Source organism: Panonychus citri, unplaced genomic scaffold, assembly GCF_014898815.1.
Source record: "Panonychus citri isolate SS breed McGregor unplaced genomic scaffold, ASM1489881v1 Contig00002, whole genome shotgun sequence".
NCBI lineage: Eukaryota > Metazoa > Arthropoda > Arachnida > Trombidiformes > Tetranychidae > Panonychus > Panonychus citri.
In genome coordinates, this window is record NW_026515407.1 from 142,038 (window position 1) to 165,291 (window position 23,254).

The following is a 23,254-nucleotide window of genomic DNA, read 5'->3' on the forward strand; positions in this document are numbered from 1 at the left end:
CACATTAATCTAGGAAATCAAGTGTTTACTTCAACCATTATCTCAGATTGTTAAACATGGCGTCAATTTCCTAACAAAACAATTATTGAAATCAAAAAGTCACTCACCTAATCAATTGTTCACTAATTACAAATTCAACCTCAAGATCCTTTGTTGTTGAAAATCAAACATTCTCACTCCAAGTTTGTTTACTCAAATTGAAGCTTTTTCTTCAATCGATACATCGAACAGATCGATTAATCGAAATACCAAATTTTTTTTGTTTTTTCGCAAAAAAATTGATCAAATTAATTTCTAATTGCTGTTAATTGGATTCTAATGCCATTATTGTAGAGTTTTTTTATCTTATGAATTTTCTTGAATTCTCTAAAATGTTTGGTGTATTGTTAAGTAGTAAAGTTCAATGGAATGTTTATTCCAATGAAATTTGTTTGATTTCAATCATTTGATCATCGCCAGAATTTGATTAAAATTAGATTTAAATTGTTCTCAATGAGATTGTATCATTGAAATTGTTTCCGTTTCTTTTCCCATTTTACAAGAAAATATTGATAATAAGAAGAGAAGAGAAATGAAAAGTTCATTAGACAAATTCAGTCTTTTAAATGATTAGAATTCAATCAATCAAAAGTAACAATCAACTTTTTTTCTCATTAATTTGGTTCTTTCTCATTATTCTCAATTCTAATATTGAGTAATATTAGAGAAAGAAAAAAAATCGATGAGAAATGTTGATTGTTCTCAATAATTAACTTATATTGTGTCAAAATCAATTTTTCTACATTGAATCAAAAATTAACAATTCGAATCGTTAAAAAAAGTAAAATGAACAATCGATAGCTACAGAAAAAGGAAAACAATTGTAAAAGATTAACATGAAATCGAATTGGGATAAAGTGTATTGCCAAAGGAGATTAAGGGAAGGATGAAAAATGAAGAAAGATGAAAGAGAAAGGATGAAGAGGAAGAAGAAGATAAAGAAAGAGAAGAAAAGAAAGACTGGGAAGGTTCGATTCTGATGTAACATTGGTAACAAACTCGAAAGAAAAAAAGGAAAAAAGGAAATTGATTCTCGCCTTTATTTCTGTTGTGAACCCAATCCCTGTTTCTTTGGATACTCAACTAATTGTTGTTATTTTCTCTTCTAATTTAACCAATTAATATGCTTCCCTGATTCTCCAACCCCATAGATTGTAAATCTGTCAGAAATCCGATTGAATCTTCACCATTCAGATAATATTATTCACCAAATATACTAATCAATTCATCTTCATCACCATCATATCATTTTCTCTCTCCCTTTTATTTAGATCGAATAATTTTCCAAGCAATTAATGTTCTCTCATTAATTGTGTGTCCATTCAATCTTGAAATCATCTTTCATTGAGCTTATGTCTCACTGACCAATCCAGGGAATTGTTTGTATGGTTTTTGCTTCTTGGTCAACAATCAAGATGAAGTCAATTGTCTTAACAACATTATCCATTTTTCTTGGATTATTTTTCCTTTTAATTGGTACATTAAAAGTGTCACCATCAGTTAATCGTGATATGCACCGAGAGATACGTCGGAATTATGTTCGATATGCCAAAGTATTTCCTCTTCCAAATATCACCGGTTTTCGAGTGTCACCTAAATATTATCGGCTGATTGTCGGTTGGTCCGAGATTATTGCTGGTCTAACATTAGCCATAATTCCGGGGCGAATTAAACAATTAGCTAATTGGATTCTTCTCATATTAACTATTCTCGGTTTGTACACTCATGTTGTGGTCAAGGATAAATTTGAAAAAACAGCTCCATCAATTGTGTTCATGTTAATGCTTACCTGTCGTTTAATTGTCCATGTCCAGGTTAGACGGAGAGAAGCAGCTAAACCGAAAACAGATTGAACAATTAAACTTAATCATCGGCTATTTTAATGCATATTAATAAATATACTCATTGCAATTATTACTCATTCTTCAGGATTAATCAATGGTCATCTTCAATTAACTGTTCCTTTGGATTAATTTTCTTATACCTTTATGATCATAAGGAAAATTCATAAATATATAAATATGTATATCATTTAGTTCACCAATATTATAATCAATTGGTATTACTTGATAATAGGAAAAAAGGTTTAATCAATAATTGAAATGTAATTGATTAAGGTGATTCCAATTAAACTTTGTAATTTTGTTTATCTACGATTGTTGATCTTTTGATGGCGATGGTGGTAAATCCTATGAAAGGGTTTGTAATGATTAAGAAATCATTTTAATCGTTTCTCGATAGAATTTGTGTTATGGAGTACAAAAGGAATTCAATTAACCAACAAGGACACTGAGATGGAAAAGGTTAATTGTATGAAAATTAGAGTAACTGTTAATAGTGAATTGACAGAGGTTAGAGTTAAAGGTGAAACAGAGAAAGAGTTGAAATGTTCCCGGAAGAAAATATGACATCTATTGGAATTTATGTTCCATTAGTAAACCTCTGTGAAATAGAAAAAGAAAAATAATTGATACAATTTGAATATTGATTCTTAAACAATTAAATCATTTCATCTTATAGCTTATACTTACTTGAGCTGGTTAGAGAAATCATCATTGGTGTTATCATCTTCCCAGTTGTCATCCCAAATGGTGAATTCAGGATCTTGGCAAATCTTTTCGGTCCAATCTAAAAGAACAATAATAATCAATGTTAGAGTGTTAATTACAATAGACAATTAATTTAAATTACAAATTAGATTCCATTTACCTTCAGCTGGAAACTCTTCAAAATCATCATCCTCTTCAAGAATAAAATCAATCTCTGACTCATCCTTATTTCCTTTGCTAGACTGTTGTTGTTGTTGCTGCTGTTGAGGTTGTGATTGTTGTTGCTGTTGTTGTTGATCGGCCATTTTAATAATTAGGCTAGAATTTAACAAAATAACAAAATTACAAATATGAAATTAAACGAAATCAATAAAACAATGACAAAGGAAAATTAAATTTTTGAAATGAAAACGAGTTGAGGGACCGTCTCCCAATTGCGATTCTATTACCATATGATTAAGACTCTTAATTTACAAAGTTGCCACTTCCTTTGACCAAAAAACATGTGAATATATTTAAGGTCATTTTGATTTAATTAGACAATTTGAATCGACCAACAATCAACAACCACTTTGCTTATTCCTTGTGCTCTTTGTGTTTAGTCCTATTAACAAGTGTTCCTTTAAACACCTTAACATGGAAACTGATTCAAGAAGTGGAAGAGACACCGAAGAGATTTCATCTTCATCTTGGTCTTCCATTTGTTCAGAAAAGAAAGAGATGTCACTTAATCGGGCCCAGCTTTCGTTTCTAGAGATTGTTATCAAAAGGCGAAAAGATACCGTTTGTAATATGGACACAATCATGGATATGTTGAACACTCTTGATGATCGTGATCAGAAGTTCACTTTGCCCGATACGGTTTTGGCCTTTCAACGACATGTCATTCATACCTGTTTCGCACCTCAATATAAAGATTTTTTTGATCGCGCTATCAAAGACATTGAATCAAACGATCAATCTGCTCAGTTACTTCATACATTTAATGATGAAAATCACACCCGAGATTCTGATGAAAAGCACAACCCACTTATCCATTTGATGACTGGTGTGGATAAGCCTCATTTAGGCCACTCTATTGAACGGGAATCCACTGTTTGCACGATCAATCGAAGACATAAATATCTTTTCGATATACTTCAAAAGAGAAACGTATTAAAAACTTGCATCAATTGGTTGATTTTATCAGAAATGTTTAATCGTGTTGAAGATGTCGATGGTTGTTTTTGGCGGCCTGAAGACGTTGAAGCTGCTTATAATGAATATTTTGGTCTAATTGAAAAAGGCCGTGAATAATTAATGATTGGCTTCATCAAAGATTAACATTGAGCATAAAATATCTCCTCATGACGGTAAAATTTTCTCATTGCGATTAAATTGTCACCAAGATATTTAAATATTCATCTTGTATAATCTCACCCCAGCTCAAGGTCAAATTCTGTAAAAAAAATCCTTAAATGACTGATCATTGATTAATTGATTGCTGAGTTTGTTATTAATCTCATTTTGAACCTTCTTCCCATCTTCTTTAACTTCAAGTTCAAATTAAACTTTAAAGATTAACTGTCTCTATGAAATTATTTTCTTAGATTCAAAGTTTGATACAAAAATTTTAATCGCAATTATTTTTCAAATAATCAATTGATCAATATTTCTATCATACTGAAGATGAATAATAATCTTTAAAACTAATTATCAGGTAGCTTTTTCTTTTCACTTTCAATTACTTTTCGATATTTTTGATGAGCGAATGTCAAAATGTTCGTTGAGTTGGTCAAAAATTAAGGAACTTAATCAATGTGGGAAGATCTGCCCTTTGATCATTGGTCATTCTTGATTAATGATTCGTTTAATTTTCATTTTATTTATCAACAATTGATCTTATTTCATTTAATCGTCATTAGAATTGACTATAAATTATTTCATCTAAACTTTTCCTCAATCAATGGAGATGAAAAAAAGGTAACATTCAGGTCACTATTGGTAGAAGGCGTGTTCACGAATTAATAACAATTAACTTTCATGACAATTGAGCAACGTTTATATACTTAATTAATCAACAGTGAAACTTAAGAGCAAACTGATTAACAACCGATCGAAATGTCTACCAAGAGATGTCGCTTTCTAATCTTTGGTTGTTTTGTTTTCTCACATTTTGATCACATTTTGATCACATTTTTTTGTCAATTAACTTAAATTGTTTTCTTAATGTAATCGAATGTTTTTCTCTGTTTTAATTGTGTAAAATTAATCTTTGTAGTCTGAGAGTTTTTAGTTGGTTATGTCCACGAACGTGAAAAGTTCAACTGATCCAAAAAAGGAAAAGGATGAACCAAAAACAGAAACAAAATGTGAACAAAATAAAAGTCAATCAGCTGATGAATATAACAATGTGGATCCAGTTACTGATGAGCATTTGAAATTATTTCCAGAACGTCGAGGTGGTGATATTAGACATACGAGCTTTTTAAAAGACTTACGACAAGAGCGAGACCAATGTGAATTCAGAACATTAAGTGTCCTCAAGAATTGTAAGCAAAAGACTAATTAAGTTAATCTGATGGTTTGGAATCTAATCCTTATTCATTTTCATGGTTTTTTTTATTTCTTTTGTTAGATCCTTTGGTTAAGCTTTTAGAAAGAGCCATGAAAGCTCATGGATGGTAATTATTTTTAAATTATTCCTTCTTCTTATATGAGAGCTAATCCTTTTCTTTCTAATTCTGAATCCAGTGAGCTTGATTATCGGCGGCATTTCAGTTGTGAGCCTTGTAATGGGAAAACGACCGGTGGTTATGATGTTTACTATAATCAGATTGTTGTTTGTTCCAATAAATATATGAACAAAGGTCAATTTATGGGAACCATAGGTCACGAAATGATCCATATGTTTGATGCCTGTCGAGCAAAATTAGATTTCAATAATCCAGAACATGTCGCTTGTACCGAAGTAAACCAAATAGTTAACTATGAATTAATCGTAAATCGATCGGTATTAATTAGTAGTTTTTTGTCTCTTGATTATCATTTAGATTAGAGCGGCTAATTTGATGCACTGTTCAATTCCTGGATCAATCTACAAGGGAACTACACCAATTTATCGTTGGGCTGACACACAAAAGGTTCTTTACCTCATCATTATGACATGGATTCTTTTCATTTATCAATTAATTTTATTCTAATTCCATTTTTCTTCTGTGTTTTTAGGAATGTGTTCGAGAGAAAGCATTTCTTTCCTTGATATCTTCGCTTCCAGATTTGGACCATTCGAAAGCCTATGCAATTGTTGATAAAGTTTTCGACAAATGTTACAATGACATGGAACCTTTTGGTCGACATATCCAAAGCTTCAAAGACTCACTTTATGCCTACCGAGAGCGATATCTCTATGGATACCCATGAATATCGACTAGTTGTTAAATTTTTAAATAAGAAATCGGATCATCTATCAAAAACCTTCAACCCATTGGTGTAAATAGACTTGTCACTGTATTTAGAGAACGATAGTTGAATCAATACAAGTTGAAACGATATTGGTACTGGACGAAAAGTTCACTCTAACCAAAAGCACTTGTATAAATAACGAAAAAGCGGTTGATGCAATATATAAAAATCGGAGCAAAAGAAAAACGATTTTCTTTTTTATTTGTGCTCGATTTTTCTGCTTTATTAGATTAAAGCGAATAAATTGGTTGACAATTCAATTGGTTTTTTTTCAATTCGAAAAACATTGAACCATGAAATTGGTCCCATGAAACGTCCATTTTCTAGTCTAAATCCTAATCCGCTGTAAAATCCTGTATTCCCGTCATTATAATCTAAAACAACTTTATAAGCTCCTCTAATTTGAGCTGAAAATTTGAGACAATTAACGATTAATTTGCCAGGAATGAATTTGGGTTCACATAAAAGTGTCACTGTGGCAACAATTAGATTACAGCTATTAATAGTATCTTCGATTACCACAATTCAAATGAGTTTTGTTTCTTTCGTAAGTTTGAATCGATCTGGAAAATTTGAGAGACCAAGAAATACTCATGAATTTTAATCAAGACAATTGAGCTTGTGTTGAGAAATATCATCAGTAACCGTTAATTGTGACAGCAATTAAATGTGGCCTCGGCCAGAATCATCAATTTTCATTGGTCGGATAATCTTTCGGCAGGTTGACTCAATGAACAGAACTGAATTAAGATTATGGTGATAATAGTGTCTAATGAAGTAAAACAATTAGTAAATGTATGATGAAATATTGATCAATCGGCAACTGATCAGCTTGTTTATCAACCAGTTTAATTGTCATCATCTTTTTATTCATATGAATCGATTGTCTTTCCTACTTTAAGATAATCAACTTGATATCATCTCCTTTTATTACTTATTTTCTTGCTTCCTTTTCAATATTTCCCCTTAATCTAATTGTTAACACAAATTATGAGCCTGATTGTTGATACAAATTAATGTTATCAGTTGGTTACGAGGCAACAATATAAAAGTTCATTAATAATCAGATAAATTAATCTCCTTTTTTATATTGTTTCTTACAAAAAATTAACCAAAGGAAAGAATCAGACAAAAAAAACCTTAACACAATCAACTTGAAATTAGCTTAATTAGATTGATTAGTTTTCCAAGTCATGATTTAAGAATTGAAATCATTTTTACTTTTAAAACAATGTTGACCTCAAGTAAATTTATATTAATCATCATTCTAGGTAAGTAATCAATGATTTATCATACTAATTGAATCTCGTCAACAATTTAGCACTAAATTAAATATAATTTTCTTTGATTTAAGTTGCGACCTTTTCAGTTGATCAATCAAATTGTCAAGGTGCTTACGATCCTTACACAAGCTTCAGGGGTGAGAGAAAAGGTAAGTTCATTTGTGATGATCATTGATCATCTCTTTGTTTACCTGACAATCAATTAATTGTAAACTAATTGACTGTAATTAGGTTCATTCACTCCTGGTCAAGTAACGGGAATTATTTTCGGTTCAATCGCTTGTGCGATCGCATTGGCAGTTACTCTTGGATTCTGTTATTTTGTTTATCGTAGTGAGAATGAAAAATCAAACGGAGGTCGATACACACCAACAGGTAATTAATTGTTCTCAAGCTAATCAATAACAAGGTGAATTGTTATCAAATCAGTTGATTGTTTACCTAAGTGATGACACATTCAGAAACTTGTTACTATGGTTAATCAAACTTGTTATAATCCTTTTCGAATCCTAATAGAAAAATTAATCAATTCTAATTTGATTTTGTTCATCTTTTTATTCATTTAGCTTATCAAGAGACCTGACCTGACATTGCGATCACCATTTAAGCGTCTAATTAACCATAATTAAGCTGAATATAATTTCTTAATTTTTACCATTTGTTTTGCACCAAATCATCAAATTTTACAATTTAAATATCATTTCTTGATTATGATTATACAATTACAAGAAAATCAATACAAAATGTTTATGTTGCAAACTAAATTAACTGAAAGTAAAACTGTAATTTAATGAGTATTTTGTTACCGGTAAGGTAAATCAATTGCTAATTGTCAATGTAACCGACTTGCAGATTAAATAGTTAACTGTAAAACTAAATTTTTCAATGAAATTTGTTTAACTCCTTGAAAGATGCAAAAATTAATAATTACATTAATTTTAACGTTTCTATCACTAATTAATATTGTGTCCAGCTCCAAGAATCAAGTAATTACATTATCCTAATTATTATAAGGCCCATTTGAATACAATTAATCTTCTAATTATGGTAAATGTTGATATGTCAGGTAATTGGAAGAGGGTCAATCTTGATACTTGACCAACAATCAAAGAGCCAAAATTGCATTCGATTTACCTTTGAATACCTTCACCATAAGAATCAAGTTAATTTAGCGCAATTTATACATGTGATTTGCTAATTTTTCCCAATACTTTTGCTCTGAACTTTACACAATTTAAATTATCGTAATAAATTGATTGTGATAACTTTTTCTTCTCGACTGATCAACAAGTCAGGAAAATTTCAAGTAATATTATTAATTTGATTAGCTAATTAATTGACTATATTTAATGTGACACTTTTATCGTGAGTAAATTATTAATTATGGGTAATACAGCAATTCCTTAATCAATTGTTCCAGTAAATAAATAAATTGAAAGACTTAAGATTCATATAATTAGCAATTATTTTTGATTGTTGATTAACAAGTTGACAAAAAATAGCAATTAATAAATTAGTTGTATTTCCGTTAGTTATCCTGTCTAATTGTTATGGGCAAATCTAATTATAAATTAAATTGTAAATCGCTAATCACTAAGGAAAACTTAATTAACCTTATGATAGTGATAGTGATTTCTTAATTGTTGCCTGATATTTTTAACAATTCAATGTGATTTAATGAAGATTAATTTTTCTCTTCCTTCTACCTTTGAAGTGATTTGATCTGATTAATTAGCATGCAAAAAGTAATTTGTATTAATCAAATTTCACACAGAACGAATTTCGTAATAAATTGTTATTCAAATTGATCAATAATTCTGTGATCAACTAATCAACTGGTTGTACAATTAATCATCCGATTGACCCAATTAGCGGACAAATTTTATAAAAACGATGAAATAAAAGCAAGTTAACAAAATGAAGAGTAAAGTTAATTGTTGATCAACATTTGATGATAGATTTTAATTCTTATACAAAGATGAAGTTAATTGTGTTCTGTTTAATTCTAACAATTTCACTGATTAGTGTTGATTGTATTAATCCAATTTGTTTCTACCCTTCCCTTTGCAATGCACTTTATTGTCCACCGATTCCATCGACCGGTTGCCCGGAGGGCTTTGCTTTCTCATTTTTCTATGGGCCCTGTGGCTGTTGTGAGGGCGGTGGTTGTGTTAAACTACTGACCGATGGTGAACTTTGCACTATGCCCGGAGGCTCACCACCGACAGCGATCTGTAAGTCACCGTTAACGTGCCAATACACGTTTGGTTTGCTGTCTCAATGTGCTCGAGTTACACCAAAGCCCGGAGGGCAATTAACTTCACCACCGACAACAACAACAACGACAACAACAACCAGTGAGCCACAATTTCAATCGAGAAAATTAATAATCAAAGCTTAATCATTCCCATTTACCTTTTAATCAACAACAAGTCAAACACTAAAATTAATTGCGTTGCCAATGAAAATAGTTTCAATTCAAATCTGATACAATCAATTTAAATGATGTAATTTGCTGTAAATTGTCAATTGTCAATTTAAATTAACTTTTCATTTTAAATGCTGATTCTCCCAACCTTATGAAACTGTGCAAACAATTTAAATGATTAACTAATAAAAAAAGACAACGAACAATAATCAAATTAATTACTCTTGAAAACTATGATAATTTAACTGTGAAAATTGATTAAACTACAAAATCAATTGTTGAATGACATCTGATTACGAGTAAAATTTACAAATTGAATGAAGAAAACAAATTAACCATTAATTGCTTAATATGAGATCGTAATGTTTGGATACAATTAAAAAGTATTAATAATTAACGAGGAAATTAATTTGATTAATTTACTTGTTTACTGATTGAACAGCTTTATCAATACATGTTAATCATTAGACATTGAATGTTGTAACAATAATTGCAAAACTTAATTGAAAACAACTACACACAATTATTAATAAATTGATTGGAAAGTAATCAACTGATGAAGATTAATTGTTACTTAACATTTGGTTATTAATAATAATCATCAATTATAAAGACATGGAAATGATTGAATGAAGTAATCATAACTATAAGAGTATTTAATAAGAAGTGAAACATTTACCAATTACAGTTTCAATTGATTAGTTAATTGTGTTCAAGTGTAATAACAGAAAAGTCAACATGATGAAATTAATACTTTGCAGTTTAATTGTGATCGTTTCAATCATCTCAACCGATGCAATCGCTTGTACGAAAGACATTTGCAATTCAGTTAAATGTCGAGGCCTCGAACCAAAGGATTGCGAACCAGGGTCAGTTTATAAGCGACATGGAGGATTCTGTGGGTGCTGTCCAGTTTGTATAAAACTCTTGAAAGAAGGTCAACTCTGTGGTGGTAGAGTTCAGAGTTTAGTTCGAGGTGGATCACCACCCACCTCGGAGTGTGAACCTCCATTGGTTTGTAAATCATTCAGTTCCGGTCAACCACTCAAATGTACTGACCCTTACCAATCACCCCCTTTCTATGATCCCATTGAATACCCAGAATATCCCACTGATTGTTACACCAAATGAGGATAATTAACTAATTGTAAAGGCTTTTTTTTTCATTTGTCAAATTGAAATAAAGTTTTTTCCTTTGTCAATCTGTTGTTTTTTTGATCGTTTCAAATTGTTATCATTAATAGATTGGTACAAATACTTGAATCATTATCAAAGAAAGTTTTTTTTTTAATTGTTACTGGACAAGGGAAGATAATTAAATATTATTGATCTGTTTAAATTGTTGAATTAAGACTTCATTTACTTTGTTATTGATGATATAAACTTTTTTTTTGTAACTAATTGTTTACTTAGAAACTTTTGATGTATGTGGTCAAAGGATAAGATAAATATTCACAATCGATTGTAACAATTAACCTACACGCTAGGAACAATCTGATTTAATCATTGGATCAATTTTTCCTTATATGATCACAATGTTTATGAGAAGATCGCAAAACTTTTGATTTGATTGTTATGTTGAAATCGCGAAAATTAAATTTCACCATCGGTGCTTTTAACGTAAGTTAATTGTAACAATTAGTTTCGAGTTGAGTTCTAATGATTACTTATTATTATTCTGTTAGTTTGGATTCTCGACAATGTTCATTGAGGAAAATGGACAAACTCGACCTGCGTTGAAAGCACTTCAAGAGCTATTGGATGGTATTGGTTCTTCCGGTAATTTCGAGTAAGTTAATTGCGACTAACTGCCAATAGATTGAACTAATTATTTGTTCGAGAACTTTTTTTCGACTCAAGAATTATATTGAAAACATCGAAAGAGGATAAACTTGGCCTGTTAACAGGAGATGTTTACGAAACTGGAGTCCTTGGGATGTTACAACGTCAGGTTTGTTTCTTAATTTGATTAACTGGTTAATGGTAATTAATTGTGTTCTATTAGGAGATTGATATTTGTTTCCTTCCTTTACCATTGGACATACCGAATCCTCCAGGTAACTTTAGTCCAGTTATTCATGATGATTCTTATCATATTTACTCATTTTCTCGAGCATCTTCATCGGCCACTCAAAACATCGCCACGAGTTTGAAGACGATTGACCTTTCACTCTGGATAACAATCTTAATTGTGATGTTTATTTTGGAAGCAATTAACCATTTGGTTGAAAAGTTAAACCGATCATCTCAATCAATCAGTTTGATCTCATCAATAACCGAAACAATCAACACTTTTGGCTGCACAATATTTGGTCAATATCTTTCAGGTCGATCAATTTTGCGAACTGTTCAAATCATTGGAATAATGTTATTCACGATGACTTTGAGTGCTTCTTTCAGTACCAGTACCATTGTCGGTAATGATGAGGTAAAAATAAACACCCTGAGAGATGTTATCACTCAGAATAAAAAACCTTTATGGATTGAAGGTGAATCGATGGCTGAACTATTTCAACACGGTGTTACTACCGATTATCGGGATGTTCACGAACTCGCCAAACGCAAGGGAACAGTAGCACCAATACCAATCAGTTCATTGGGTCTGTTTGATAACATGGAACCAGATTTGGCCTATTTCTGTTCCAATGAAATCGCTCGGGCAGTTAACAAAATCTCAATCGCATTGGGTAAAACTATCGCTCAACATGAATACAAGTCACCGAAACCTTATCATCGAGCCTTGGCCGCTTTCCTACTCAGCCCCAGTCATGACAAAAAGGAAATCACCAAAAGAATTGCTGAATTGTAAGTGATTAACTCTTTCCAATGATAATTAACTATCAGTTTTCTTATGTTTTCCCCTTCCAGAGCCACTAGGCAAATTCAGGGAGACATTTTCATCAGATTCTTGCGAAAAATCATCAACGAACTGTTAACTGAATCAGTTCTTCCAATTAATGAAAATCAAATGATTTTGGACAAAGTTGATTCGGATAATCATCAAATCAAATTTGAATCATTGAATCTCGATGGTTGTAGATTCATTTTCATCGTTTGTGGATATTTGTTAATCGTCACACTAATTACCTTTTTCATGGAGATGATAATTAGTAAATTGTTAATGATATCAAATGTCATGTACAGCAAACAAATCTAATCTAATAAACTTTTCTGGTTCATTAATATTCATTTCTTGAGACTATTTTTTAATGATCCCAAGTAAACACAATGATTGTAACAATTAATCAAAACAATATCGTTCAATAATCCTTTGATTGGTACAATAAATGAAAATGAAAGTGATTGAATTACATATTATATATTTATTAGAATAAAGTATTTCTTTACAATTAGATTGTTAATTGCTGTATTAGAATTGATCGATAATGATGATAGCGTCATTTGAATCAGATGAACAGTCAGAAATTGGTTGGGCTGGTGTTGGATAAGTTGGTCCAATTATTGGTGGGGATTGATAAGGGTAAGTACATTTTCGAGGTTCATTTGGACTGAATGATTTACAGACCAACGGTGATCTACACTCTGAGGTCGGTGGTGGTCCACCTCTGATCATCAAACTTGGACCACAAGACTGACCTTCTCCTAACTGTTCAATACAAACTGGACAACATCCACAGAATCCGCCATTGGGCTTGTAAACTGACCCTGGGTCACAGTCGTTTGGTCCTATTTGTTTACACAAAACTGTCGCACAATAACTTGGAGTGCAAACAATTGCATCATTGGCGACGATTGAGATGATTAAGATTAAACAACAAAGTACGATTTTCATTTTGGATTCTTGATTGTTGGAAAAACAACTGATTCAATTGATAGAAATTGCTTTCGGATATTGTGCTTTTTATACTATAGCTTTTTTAATCATCATCATTAATCAGAACAATTAGTTATGTGAACAATACACCATCCCCAGAATTGTTTCTCAGTGATTGATATTGATTAGTTTCGGTGTTAATGATTGCTTATTGATTAACATTTTGATGAATTATCTTCAATTGTTTTCACTCTAACGCAAAGGACTTACAAATACTGTTAAATAAATTGTTCCAATGGACAATTAAATGGGTTAATAGCTAATCGTGTAACAAGAATTCTTAGTAAAAACTATCTCGAATAGCAATTAAATCCTGATTGTTGGTAATTAAAGTAATCTAAGCAATTTGAATACCTTAGTTGGAGTACCAAACTAAATCATCACAATTACATTCATTTTGATGAAAAGCTAATACATTAATCATCTTTTTGATTTGTCTAATTGGTAACAATTATGATGTAATCTTGTAAGTTATAAGCCTCAGCTAATTGGCTTAAGTATGACAATTAATCGTTAATTTACTTTAACAATCAAGTTGATTTAGTAATCGCATAGCAACTACTGTGAAAATAGTTTAATCATCGGTATTTTTATCAATCTACACAATTGATTAAGACAATTTTTCCTTGTTAATATTGAGCTTCAGACTATTAATGCTCGAAAATTTCAATTCAAGTCTTCGAAGCGGGAAAATAACACAGTTAGAGTGCCTTTCATGATAAATTCTGACTCAAAATCATTGATCATATTCATAGATATTTAAATTCTCGATATGATAAAGTTTGTTAATATGATAGTTCTGAGTGTTTACTACAAATACAATCTGTAATTTACATTATTGATTGATGTTATTTGATGATAATAACAATAAACTGATTCTGATACTCGCTTATTGTTATTAAATGATCAAAGTAATTCAAGCAAAACTTGATTGATTTTATTTTTGAATCAAATAAATTGTATTACAGTAGTGATTTTACTTGAAGCAACAACTTTTTCATAGTCTCTCCCTACCGGATTGGTGTCTTTGGGCTTGGAAAAGGTAAAGGGTTAGTTCACCTTTTTTTATAAGAAATTAACCTTTTTGGTTATGTAGAGGGAGCTGAAATTTGTTCTAAGTGATCTCATTATTGTAATATAAAAGGAAATTTAATTCCACTTATAATACAATTGATATGATGAGAAAAATTGATTGATAAAAAAGACACTAATTGATACGAATCGTTACATTATTTATAGTTTCAATTAATTGTAAGTTTACAACAATTTCAATATGTTTGAAAAGAGATTAAATTTAACCATTGGTGCTTTCAATGTAAGTTTTACAATTATTTTAGTAAATTGATTGTAATTAATCAACTTTTCTTTGGCTATTCAATTGGTCAGTTTGTATTTTCAGCAATGTTTATCAAGGAAAATGGACAAACTCGACCTGCATTGAAAACACTCAGTGGACTATTAAATACTATTGGTCGTTCAGGTAATTTCGAGTAAGTTAATAAGCTAATTGTTGTTAATCAATTAAGTTAACCTTATTATTGTTAATACATTAATCAAAGGATCAATTTAAAAACATCACCTGATGAGACACTTGGACAATTGTCCGATTCTGGATATAAAACCGGAGTTCTTGGGATGTTACAACGTCAAGTATGTTGATTATGAGCTGATTAAATTGTATAACCTTTTAATTGTCTTTGCTTTAGGAAATTGATAGTTGTTTTCTTCCTTTACCACTGGACATACCAAATCCTCCAGGTAACTTTAGTCCGGTTATTCATGATGATGCTTATCACATCTATTCATTTCCTTGGACATCAACCTCGGTCACTCAGGATGTTGTAAAAAGTTTGGAGACAATTAATCTTACTCTTTGGTTAACAATGTCCGCATTTATATTTATTCTGGAGACAATCAACCATTTGGTCATCTATTTGAATAAAAACGGAGTAAATAATCAATGTGATACAATAATCTCATCATTATTTGAAGCACTAAATACCGTCGCTTGCTCTGTATTTAGTCAATATCTTCCAGGTCGATCTATGCTACGAACCGTTCAAACTATTGCGATCATGTTATTTACCATAACCTTGGGTGTTATATTCAGTACCAGTACCATCGTCGGCAATGACGAGGCAAAGATAAACACACTGGAAGATGTTATCAGTCAGGATAAAAAACCTTTATGGCTTGAGGGTGAATCGGTTTTCGAGCTGTTCCAAGAAGGTGTCAATACAGATTATACGAAAATTTATGACTTAGGTCAAAAAAAGGGAACTGCATCACCGATTCCATTGAGTTCGACAAGTATTATTGAACAAATGGGCCATGAGGCAGTTTATTTCTGTTCCAATGAAATCGCTCGAGTTGTTAGGAAACTATCAGAATCTTTAGGTTCGAGTATCGCTAAGAATGAGTATAAATCGACGAAACCTTATCATCGGGCATTGGAAGCATTTCTCATGAATCCAGCTAAAGACGCAGAGGAAATTAGATCAAGGATTAAAAAATTGTAAGTTAATCGTTCAAACGATAATCATATATAATTATAAACTTTATTATTCTATCAGATCGATCAGGCAGATTCAAGGAGACATTTTCATTCAAGACTTACGAAGGATAATTAATGAACTTTTAACAAGCTCAGTTCTAGGAATCAAACCATATCAACTATATTTTTCCTATGGAAAGTCAGAAATGCATATGATTAACTTTCAGCCCTTGAATTTTAACGGGTGTAAAGTTGTATTCGTTAGCTGGGAAATCGCATTAGGAGTCGCAACGATTGTGCTTCTAGTGGAGATTTTGTCGCATCAATTGACAAAACCCAAAGTCCATAATTGACATGACAATTACAATAATATAACGTACATGAATTAATCATTTATTGTAATCGAAGTAAATTTTGTAAAAAAAAAATTCTACAAGAATAGATAATAATACAACAATTAAATGTAATTACTGTCATCAATCAATACTTATTAAAGCCAAGACTAATTAGATATCAAAGTTAATGTAGTGTTTAAATACATTAGGTAAATCTAATTGGTTACGATTAAGAAAAAAATTTAGTATAAAAAGGTAATCGTTTTGTTTTTCAACGATTATTATTGATGAAAAAGTCAAGATGAAAGTTTTACTTTGTTATTCAATGTTGATCATCGTAATCGCTATGGTGCGAGCGGTCGATGTGGCCAATGTGACAGAAGCGATCAATGCTACCAACGCGATGAAGTTGACCAGCGAAACCATTTGTACTGAAAATATTTGCGATTATGTTAAATGTAAGGAAATCCTTCATAAAGATTGTGACAAAGGGACAGTTTATCAAGCCGATGGAGGATTTTGTGGCTGCTGTCCAGCTTGTATCAAGGTGCTGGACGAAGGTGCGATTTGTGAATTCAATGTTAAAGGTGGACTAAAGCCAGACTTCATGTGTATGCCCCCGTTGGTCTGTATAACACACTGTCCCAAACTACCTCGAAAATGTACTAATCCATTCCAATACCCGCCGATAATTGCACCTATTGAACCAACAAATTCAACGAATTCAACAAACATGTGAAATCCAATTCTAGTCCACCGGATAAACGGCATTTAAATGTTAACCACAATCAACGTCTAGTTAATTGTGGTTAACATTTTGTTAATTTAGGAGATTAGAGTAACATTCCCGGAAGAAAGAAGAGGAAATTAACTACATTATTAATAAATTGTTACAATTAACTGTATTTAATACATTTCCAATTCCCCCAAGACAAATGTGTAGCATTTAATTGTTTAGTTTAAATGACCAACAACAATTAAAAGCAAAAAAAATCATCTTCATATAAATTAAGTTGACAAAAGTTCATTAACATTAAAACTTTTATTGTAAAATTACCGGTTAATTATGATGATTTAATTATTTGTAACTTTTAATAGAGATCCAAAAATGTAATAATAACAAACAATTAAAGGTTTAATATACGAAAGATCAAGGTAAATTGAATTGAATTAAAGTGACAATGAAAAAATTTGATCTAAATTAACCCAACCGATTACTGATTCATAATCTGCACTTAGATTGATTGTCCAATTATATAATCATGATAATAAATGGACAACGGTAACAATTAACTTTACACAATTTCAAGTGTCGTTGTTACTAAATATATAATAATGATAAAGGAAAACGAGAATAACAATAATCAACTAATTCACTTCTGATATCACACTCACTTTGATTACAATTAAATCCACAGCGGATTTACAGTTACCCGATTATTTTATATTAAATCACTCAGGCCAAGGATGATCATGATGATGAGAGAGATGATTATTCAACTTATCATCATCATCATCATCATTTAATTGTAATAATGGTCTTCCTCTCTCTCTCTCTCTCTTCCTTATAATTTGATAATCATGATACAACAATTTTGTTAATCAACAGATCATTTTGTGATTTAACATTAAAGTGATAACATTTAGTTAGTGACTAGAAAATATACCAACTGGATTAATATTTGACCAACACTAATTTAATCACCATCAGCAAAACCATTCAAACAATTTAATCATCAAGTTTAATGACATTAAAGTGAAATTTAATCAAAATGAGCCTTTCAATTTACTCCAATATTTGTAAAACTTTAACTCTTCACCTTATAATTTGTTGTCTTTCTTGTTGTTTGACCAATGGTCAGTATTACAACGATCCTTATCCAGCGACTTCATCAAGTAAGGAAAAGTTTTTTTTATCAAAAAGAAACTCTTAACAATCAATTAATCGTCTTGTTTATCTGTGAAATCAGTTAATCGTTTTGGATATCGCTACGGAAATAGTCCTAACTATGGATCTAAATTTGGTTACCCTTACAATTCCGGACAATATTATGACCCCAATAGACCAATGGTAAACTCAGCTGACCCTTTGGTTGATGCAAACAATTACTGGAGACATTACCGTGAACGTTACCCACCAAGTAAGTGATTTAATCAACTTTCAACCAATTAAATCAATGAATCATCAACGGTATCAACTTTTAATGTCTATTCAACAGGTTATCCCACTTCCGCTTATCCATCATCATCCATGCAAATGTATTCAACTTCAGTGTCATCATCACCCATGAATCCAATGTCCCAAGGTTTACCTCCACTCTCTCAATCAATGCTCCCACCACCACCACCTCCTCCTCCTCCATCATCACAACAAATGTCTCCTCCTGGATCTTCATCTTCATCCTCTTCTCCCTCTGGTCAAGGATCATCCGGATCACCACAACAATCACCTTCATCCCAATCCCCTCTTTCTGGGCCATCATCCATGTCCGGTCAGCCTCCGATATCAAACTTTGATACCAAATACGGTTTACTTCCGGGTCCAGCCAATTTCGCCGATAGTACCGTTACTTTTGACCATAGGTTTGGTTGGGTTCCAAGGTACCCTAACTATGTCCTTCCCCCTGGGGCTAATTACTTTCCGTCCACAGGTCATCCATATTCTTATCCATCTAATCCTCCTTATCCAAATCATCGAGTGGCTCGTGGAGTTGCTGAAATTAGAGGATCGGACAATAAAGTAACAGGAACAATTAATTTCGAGCAAGAGGTTCGTTTAAAATAAACAATTGAATACAGACCTGATTGATTAACTGAATTATCGTTTTTTTTTCTTGTTGAAATTAGGAAAATGAACATGTGATTATCAGAGGAAAAATTCTTGGTCTTCCTCCGGGTGCTCATGGAATGCATGTTCTTGAGAAGCCATTGACTGGAAATGATTGTTCATCAGGAGGTGATCATTATAATCCTCAGAAAACTGAACATGGTGGTAAACATGATTGGATCCGCCATGTTGGAGATTTGGGTAATATCTTTGCCGATCGAGATGGAATCGCCTATTTTGACCTGACAGATCAAATAATCAGTCTAACGGGAGGCTATTCAGTTTTCAATCGAACCATTGTTGTAAGTTAATCTTCTTAATTGTTGATAATTTCTTCTTTCTCCAAATTATTATTACTAATCATCTAACTTCTTACCTTTAATCATTTAATAGATTACTGAGAAACCCGATGATTTAGGACGTTCCGGTGACCTTGAAAGTAAAAGAACCGGTAATTCTGGATCAGCGATCGCTTGTGGTACAATTCAAGTAGCGAAATTTTAACCAATTAATTGACTTTAATCACTCGAAAGCCCACCATTAATTTCCTCTTTCTTTTCGATCTCTCTCATTTCTTTGATCCGTTAATCTTTTTCATTCCTTAATCCATTTTCAAAATCTTTCCTATTCTGTCACTGATTAAACCATCAATGGTTCATCATCCAATCCAATCACTTTTTTACAATTAAGTTGATCATGTAACTTTTAAATTGATGAGATTAAATGTATAACAAATTGTTCATCTTTTGAATAATCATTTCATCAGCATAAGTCCAGTTGATCTTTGACTCCTTGCGATCCGATTAATTATCCTGATTGTTTGGTTTTCTGGAAATTAATGTTTCTTTCAAATTAGTAATGAATGAAGTAATTGATTACAGGGTTTGCCATTTTTTAGAAAATATTTAATCAATTTTCAGGCTATACAGTATCTTTGACTCTTGTACTTAAGCTTTAGTAGTGGTAGTAGTTATTGTATTAATAATAGTAAACAAAAAATTTAAATAACTTTAGGATCCTTGGAAACCTTTGAAGGTTAGGATAAGCTAGGATGACAATGTCTTTTTTTTCATGATAATCATCAGAAATGATGATGGCGATGATGATGATGATAATAAGGTGACACAATAACATTTGATCAACAATCCTTTTTGTTTTGGTTTGTATATTTATAGATATGTATAGTTATAATATATTAATCTTCAATCTTTTCTGGTGGTGGTCCACAAGGTTGAACAAGCTTTTCCATTAGATTAAAGCTGACTCGTGCTTTTGACTCATTCTCGGCAATAGAAAAGTAGTTAATTATATCAAAATGGCCCAAATAAGATGCATTGGTATCTCGATGTTGATTAACTAACCATTCGTATTTACTTGAATCAGCATGACCAGTACCAATGTATTTAGATTGTAAATGTTCAAGTTGAGAATGGATATTATATCTTTCACTCATAGTTGCTTCTGGTTCTGATTCTGTTTCGGTTTATCTCTTTGATTGGGTCCAAATCGTTAATACAATATAATAACTTGTGAGAAGAAAATTCTATTCTAGAGAAGACACAAAAAAAAGAAAAGACAAAAAGGGATTAGTGAACAAAAGATTTAAAAAGATAAATTTTCTCATTAGAATCACATATGCAAAAGATTAATGATGATCAACTCATGTGTCCACCAAAATCCTTAGCTTAAAGATGGCAAAATGTTCAAACAAACATCACATTGAACATTTAACTATCAATAAAATTTTCAAATTGATTTAATTAACTTACCTAATCAACAAAATCAAAGAGCAATTTTTGTTCACAACTTTTTGATCAATCAAATAATCAAAATTGTTACCAACGGCAACGGTTTCCAATAGCAACGGTAAAAGCGCCAAATTCAAAGACAACGACATTGTGACAAGACAAAATCATTTTGTTTCCAAAAAAAAACCTCTCAAAGGTTTTTGGAAATTAAATCACAGTTTGAACAGATTCAACAATTTAAACTCGATACCAAATTGATTAAATTGTTTAGTTATTCAATTATAATCTCCTTTGTTCATAAAAGATGTTAATTTCTCTTTTTTTTCTGCTGCTTAATTTTGATTCTTTTCTGATTGTAGTAGATGTAAGTTAATAGTTGATGAATTTTTTTTTGTTGTCGAGTTGATTGATGATGATGATTTTTGTTGGGATAACATTTTTTTTTTTTCTTTTGGTTTAAACTCTACAACAAGATGATGTGAATCTTCATCGTCTCCAAAAAAAAGAAAAAGTATAAACCGGAGCAATTTATATTGGTATCGGTCAAGTTTCAATTTTCACTTCACTTTTAACACCGAAAGAAAAAAATTGAATCAATAAAATTATGATTTGATTTTATGTTGAATCTTTTTTTTTCCTGGTGGTCAAGTTAAATTTCAATTGTCATTTGTTATGTTGTTAGGGTGGGAAGTTGATGTTGCTGGTGTCGCCGGTGAATTGTTGATGATGATGATCGTCTACTATTAAAATGTGTCCAAGCAATATAAACATAGATAACTAGGATTACAGTTAAAGTGAAAAAACCGGCCACATTGGCCATTCCAATGGTCACTTTGTCATTCCTTGAGGTGGAAGCTGAAGGTGAGGGAAGGTAAGAACCATCAAGATCCTTGAATTCACACCTTTGGCCCATATATCCATGGGCACATTCACAACTATACAGAATAGATTCACCTACTCTAATTGAGAAACATGTTGCACCATTAAGACAATACCATTTTGCATATGCCTCGGGGCAGGCATATGTTTGATAGGTTATATTGGGTCGGGTGGTTGAAGGGGTTAGTGAATTAAACGAGGTTGGAATCCTCGGTTTTGGTGTTGATCGAGATGAACAAGATTCAGTGAATCGTAACAATAGTTGGAGGAAAAAAAATGGTAACATTTTGCACATTTGATTTAATGTTTTTTAAGGTGATGATGAATTTTAGATGAGAACAGATAAGAAATTAAGAAAATGGTAATGATGATGATGATGATGAAGAATAAATAAAACAATTGGTTTAGAGATGAAAATGAATCAATTAATTGTTGAAGACCAACAAAAAGAAGAAAAAGAAGAATAGAAATATTAAGAAATTCGAATTCACAGAAATTCCATTAGAAGAAATTGAAGACTTTAAATTGGAATTGGAAGGGCCACGAGAAGGGGGAGATATTCAAGTAGAGGTAGAAAAATGTGACTCCAACAATCAACGAAATTTATGAAGAAAATTTAACAACAATCAAGACGAGAAGTCGAGTAAGAGTTGAAGTTAACACAAGTTCCATCCGTCTTTGACTGACCTTAAATTATTTTTTTCTCAAAAAAGAGAAACAACTTTTCTTCCTCTTCCAGCGCCATCTACACTTTCCTTTTAGTTCTCTTTCTTTTCTCTTTCTTTTCTCTCTCTTTTCCATCTTCATCTTCTCTTACCTTTCTTTCTGTGCTCTATTATGACTTCGCCCTCTTCCTTTTCATCAATCTCACTCATTCCTCTCTCTCTCTCTCTCTCACTTGACTGTAGATCTTCAGACTCGCCCTCTTCCTTTACCTAATCTCTCTCTCTCTCTCTCTTTCTCCTCTTCCTTTGAATCGAAAGGAACGAAGTCTCTACTCTCTTCCATGGTTTAACCTCTTCCCCCTTTATCATCATCATCATCTTCACATAATAATAGTTAACATCATCATTGAGACCAACAAACCAACTTAATCAATAAACTGTTAACTGTTAACAATTGCCTGATGAAATTATTAACCAAAATTAAGTCAACTCTTTAATTTTTTGATTGTTGATTTTTTTTCTGGTTTTTTGTTGTCATTATTGTTGCTCATTTGATTGCAACCCAATCAATTTACCAATCAATTGCAATTGCAGAACATTAAATATTTGCACTTTTTGTCTTACATTTTTTAAAACATTTTCACAATTTAACCAATGTGACCAAATTAAATCCTTAATAAAACTGATTAAATATGGGAAATAATAATTCCCAGTGTCAATTGAAAAAC

General features: G+C 31.6%; 11 protein-coding genes across 11 annotated transcripts; 8 read left to right on the forward strand and 3 right to left on the reverse strand.

Annotated features, from left to right (window-relative positions):
- The first annotated feature begins 1,051 nt into the window (after nucleotides 1–1,051).
- Nucleotides 1,052–2,186, forward strand: LOC128387008 (novel acetylcholine receptor chaperone-like). Its single transcript, XM_053346149.1, has one exon. The coding sequence runs from the start codon at nucleotides 1,425–1,427 to the stop codon at nucleotides 1,890–1,892; it is 468 nt and encodes a 155-aa protein (XP_053202124.1). The 5' UTR covers nucleotides 1,052–1,424; the 3' UTR covers nucleotides 1,893–2,186.
- Nucleotides 2,187–2,239: 53 nt separating this feature from the next.
- Nucleotides 2,240–3,008, reverse strand: LOC128387062 (26S proteasome complex subunit SEM1-like). The gene is made up of 3 exons (XM_053346210.1): nucleotides 2,749–3,008; nucleotides 2,571–2,667; nucleotides 2,240–2,481 (listed from the first exon to the last, which is right to left on the reverse strand). Exons 1-3 carry the CDS (start codon nucleotides 2,891–2,893, stop codon nucleotides 2,451–2,453), a joined length of 273 nt encoding a protein of 90 aa, XP_053202185.1. The 5' UTR covers nucleotides 2,894–3,008; the 3' UTR covers nucleotides 2,240–2,450.
- A 1,735-nt stretch (nucleotides 3,009–4,743) lies between these two features.
- LOC128386927 (mitochondrial inner membrane protease ATP23 homolog) lies at nucleotides 4,744–6,292 on the forward strand. Its single transcript, XM_053346044.1, has 5 exons — nucleotides 4,744–5,119; nucleotides 5,206–5,251; nucleotides 5,322–5,538; nucleotides 5,621–5,710; nucleotides 5,796–6,292. Exons 1-5 carry the CDS (start codon nucleotides 4,870–4,872, stop codon nucleotides 5,988–5,990), a joined length of 798 nt encoding a protein of 265 aa, XP_053202019.1. The 5' UTR covers nucleotides 4,744–4,869; the 3' UTR covers nucleotides 5,991–6,292.
- Nucleotides 6,293–7,129: 837 nt separating this feature from the next.
- Nucleotides 7,130–8,193, forward strand: LOC128387054 (uncharacterized). Its single transcript, XM_053346199.1, has 4 exons — nucleotides 7,130–7,303; nucleotides 7,387–7,464; nucleotides 7,547–7,690; nucleotides 7,882–8,193. Exons 1-4 carry the CDS (start codon nucleotides 7,264–7,266, stop codon nucleotides 7,896–7,898), a joined length of 279 nt encoding a protein of 92 aa, XP_053202174.1. The 5' UTR covers nucleotides 7,130–7,263; the 3' UTR covers nucleotides 7,899–8,193.
- Nucleotides 8,194–10,406: 2,213 nt separating this feature from the next.
- On the forward strand, nucleotides 10,407–10,945 carry LOC128387047 (fungal protease inhibitor-1-like). Its single transcript, XM_053346186.1, has one exon. It carries the CDS (start codon nucleotides 10,482–10,484, stop codon nucleotides 10,872–10,874), a length of 393 nt encoding a protein of 130 aa, XP_053202161.1. The 5' UTR covers nucleotides 10,407–10,481; the 3' UTR covers nucleotides 10,875–10,945.
- Nucleotides 10,946–11,081: 136 nt separating this feature from the next.
- Nucleotides 11,082–12,997, forward strand: LOC128386878 (uncharacterized). Its single transcript, XM_053345989.1, has 5 exons — nucleotides 11,082–11,363; nucleotides 11,429–11,532; nucleotides 11,604–11,694; nucleotides 11,749–12,548; nucleotides 12,612–12,997. The coding sequence occupies exons 1-5, from the start codon at nucleotides 11,319–11,321 to the stop codon at nucleotides 12,898–12,900; spliced, it is 1,329 nt and encodes a 442-aa protein (XP_053201964.1). The 5' UTR covers nucleotides 11,082–11,318; the 3' UTR covers nucleotides 12,901–12,997.
- Nucleotides 12,998–13,046: 49 nt separating this feature from the next.
- Nucleotides 13,047–13,594, reverse strand: LOC128387030 (uncharacterized). Its single transcript, XM_053346167.1, has one exon. It carries the CDS (start codon nucleotides 13,534–13,536, stop codon nucleotides 13,114–13,116), a length of 423 nt encoding a protein of 140 aa, XP_053202142.1. The 5' UTR covers nucleotides 13,537–13,594; the 3' UTR covers nucleotides 13,047–13,113.
- A 1,160-nt stretch (nucleotides 13,595–14,754) lies between these two features.
- On the forward strand, nucleotides 14,755–16,484 carry LOC128386888 (uncharacterized). The gene is made up of 5 exons (XM_053346000.1): nucleotides 14,755–14,893; nucleotides 14,965–15,068; nucleotides 15,138–15,228; nucleotides 15,285–16,093; nucleotides 16,152–16,484. The coding sequence occupies exons 1-5, from the start codon at nucleotides 14,852–14,854 to the stop codon at nucleotides 16,423–16,425; spliced, it is 1,320 nt and encodes a 439-aa protein (XP_053201975.1). The 5' UTR covers nucleotides 14,755–14,851; the 3' UTR covers nucleotides 16,426–16,484.
- A 190-nt stretch (nucleotides 16,485–16,674) lies between these two features.
- On the forward strand, nucleotides 16,675–17,419 carry LOC128387020 (fungal protease inhibitor-1-like). The gene has a single exon (XM_053346159.1). It carries the CDS (start codon nucleotides 16,709–16,711, stop codon nucleotides 17,144–17,146), a length of 438 nt encoding a protein of 145 aa, XP_053202134.1. The 5' UTR covers nucleotides 16,675–16,708; the 3' UTR covers nucleotides 17,147–17,419.
- A 198-nt stretch (nucleotides 17,420–17,617) lies between these two features.
- LOC128386906 (trithorax group protein osa-like) lies at nucleotides 17,618–19,974 on the forward strand. Its single transcript, XM_053346024.1, has 5 exons — nucleotides 17,618–18,303; nucleotides 18,378–18,548; nucleotides 18,627–19,177; nucleotides 19,255–19,536; nucleotides 19,628–19,974. The coding sequence occupies exons 1-5, from the start codon at nucleotides 18,180–18,182 to the stop codon at nucleotides 19,736–19,738; spliced, it is 1,239 nt and encodes a 412-aa protein (XP_053201999.1). The 5' UTR covers nucleotides 17,618–18,179; the 3' UTR covers nucleotides 19,739–19,974.
- A 1,175-nt stretch (nucleotides 19,975–21,149) lies between these two features.
- Nucleotides 21,150–22,663, reverse strand: LOC128386998 (protein spitz-like). The gene has a single exon (XM_053346138.1). The coding sequence runs from the start codon at nucleotides 22,154–22,156 to the stop codon at nucleotides 21,653–21,655; it is 504 nt and encodes a 167-aa protein (XP_053202113.1). The 5' UTR covers nucleotides 22,157–22,663; the 3' UTR covers nucleotides 21,150–21,652.
- Nucleotides 22,664–23,254: the final 591 nt, after the last annotated feature.

What these genes read in the sequence shown, in the direction of transcription:
- LOC128386878 (XM_053345989.1), top strand. Translation starts at nt 11,319, where the DNA reads ATGTTGAAATCGCGAAAATTAAATTTCACCATCGGTGCTTTTAAC. An exon ending in TTGGGATGTTACAACGTCAG is followed by an intron (nt 11,695 to 11,748) that starts GTTTGTTTCTTA and finishes GTGTTCTATTAG; the next exon opens with GAGATTGATATTTGTTTCCT. An exon ending in ACCAAAAGAATTGCTGAATT is followed by an intron (nt 12,549 to 12,611) that starts GTAAGTGATTAA and finishes TTCCCCTTCCAG; the next exon opens with AGCCACTAGGCAAATTCAGG.
- LOC128387054 (XM_053346199.1), top strand. Translation starts at nt 7,264, where the DNA reads ATGTTGACCTCAAGTAAATTTATATTAATCATCATTCTAG. An exon ending in TATATTAATCATCATTCTAG is followed by an intron (nt 7,304 to 7,386) that starts GTAAGTAATCAA and finishes CTTTGATTTAAG; the next exon opens with TTGCGACCTTTTCAGTTGAT. An exon ending in CTTCAGGGGTGAGAGAAAAG is followed by an intron (nt 7,465 to 7,546) that starts GTAAGTTCATTT and finishes GACTGTAATTAG; the next exon opens with GTTCATTCACTCCTGGTCAA.
- LOC128387047 (XM_053346186.1), top strand. Translation starts at nt 10,482, where the DNA reads ATGATGAAATTAATACTTTGCAGTTTAATTGTGATCGTTTCAATCATC.
- LOC128386906 (XM_053346024.1), top strand. Translation starts at nt 18,180, where the DNA reads ATGAGCCTTTCAATTTACTCCAATATTTGTAAAACTTTAACTCTTCAC. An exon ending in CCGTGAACGTTACCCACCAA is followed by an intron (nt 18,549 to 18,626) that starts GTAAGTGATTTA and finishes TCTATTCAACAG; the next exon opens with GTTATCCCACTTCCGCTTAT. An exon ending in TTTTCAATCGAACCATTGTT is followed by an intron (nt 19,537 to 19,627) that starts GTAAGTTAATCT and finishes ATCATTTAATAG; the next exon opens with ATTACTGAGAAACCCGATGA.
- LOC128387020 (XM_053346159.1), top strand. Translation starts at nt 16,709, where the DNA reads ATGAAAGTTTTACTTTGTTATTCAATGTTGATCATCGTAATCGCTATG.
- LOC128386888 (XM_053346000.1), top strand. Translation starts at nt 14,852, where the DNA reads ATGTTTGAAAAGAGATTAAATTTAACCATTGGTGCTTTCAAT. An exon ending in GGTCGTTCAGGTAATTTCGA is followed by an intron (nt 15,069 to 15,137) that starts GTAAGTTAATAA and finishes CATTAATCAAAG; the next exon opens with GATCAATTTAAAAACATCAC. An exon ending in AGATCAAGGATTAAAAAATT is followed by an intron (nt 16,094 to 16,151) that starts GTAAGTTAATCG and finishes TTATTCTATCAG; the next exon opens with ATCGATCAGGCAGATTCAAG.
- LOC128387008 (XM_053346149.1), top strand. Translation starts at nt 1,425, where the DNA reads ATGGTTTTTGCTTCTTGGTCAACAATCAAGATGAAGTCAATTGTCTTA.
- LOC128387062 (XM_053346210.1), bottom strand. Translation starts at nt 2,893, where the DNA reads ATGGCCGATCAACAACAACAGCAACAACAATCACAACCTCAACAGCAG. An exon ending in TGAAGAGTTTCCAGCTGAAG is followed by an intron (nt 2,668 to 2,748) that starts GTAAATGGAATC and finishes TTGTTCTTTTAG; the next exon opens with ATTGGACCGAAAAGATTTGC. An exon ending in GATTTCTCTAACCAGCTCAA is followed by an intron (nt 2,482 to 2,570) that starts GTAAGTATAAGC and finishes TCTATTTCACAG; the next exon opens with AGGTTTACTAATGGAACATA.
- LOC128387030 (XM_053346167.1), bottom strand. Translation starts at nt 13,536, where the DNA reads ATGAAAATCGTACTTTGTTGTTTAATCTTAATCATCTCAATCGTCGCC.
- LOC128386927 (XM_053346044.1), top strand. Translation starts at nt 4,870, where the DNA reads ATGTCCACGAACGTGAAAAGTTCAACTGATCCAAAAAAGGAAAAGGAT. An exon ending in ATTAAGTGTCCTCAAGAATT is followed by an intron (nt 5,120 to 5,205) that starts GTAAGCAAAAGA and finishes TTCTTTTGTTAG; the next exon opens with ATCCTTTGGTTAAGCTTTTA. An exon ending in AACATGTCGCTTGTACCGAA is followed by an intron (nt 5,539 to 5,620) that starts GTAAACCAAATA and finishes ATTATCATTTAG; the next exon opens with ATTAGAGCGGCTAATTTGAT.
- LOC128386998 (XM_053346138.1), bottom strand. Translation starts at nt 22,156, where the DNA reads ATGTGCAAAATGTTACCATTTTTTTTCCTCCAACTATTGTTACGATTC.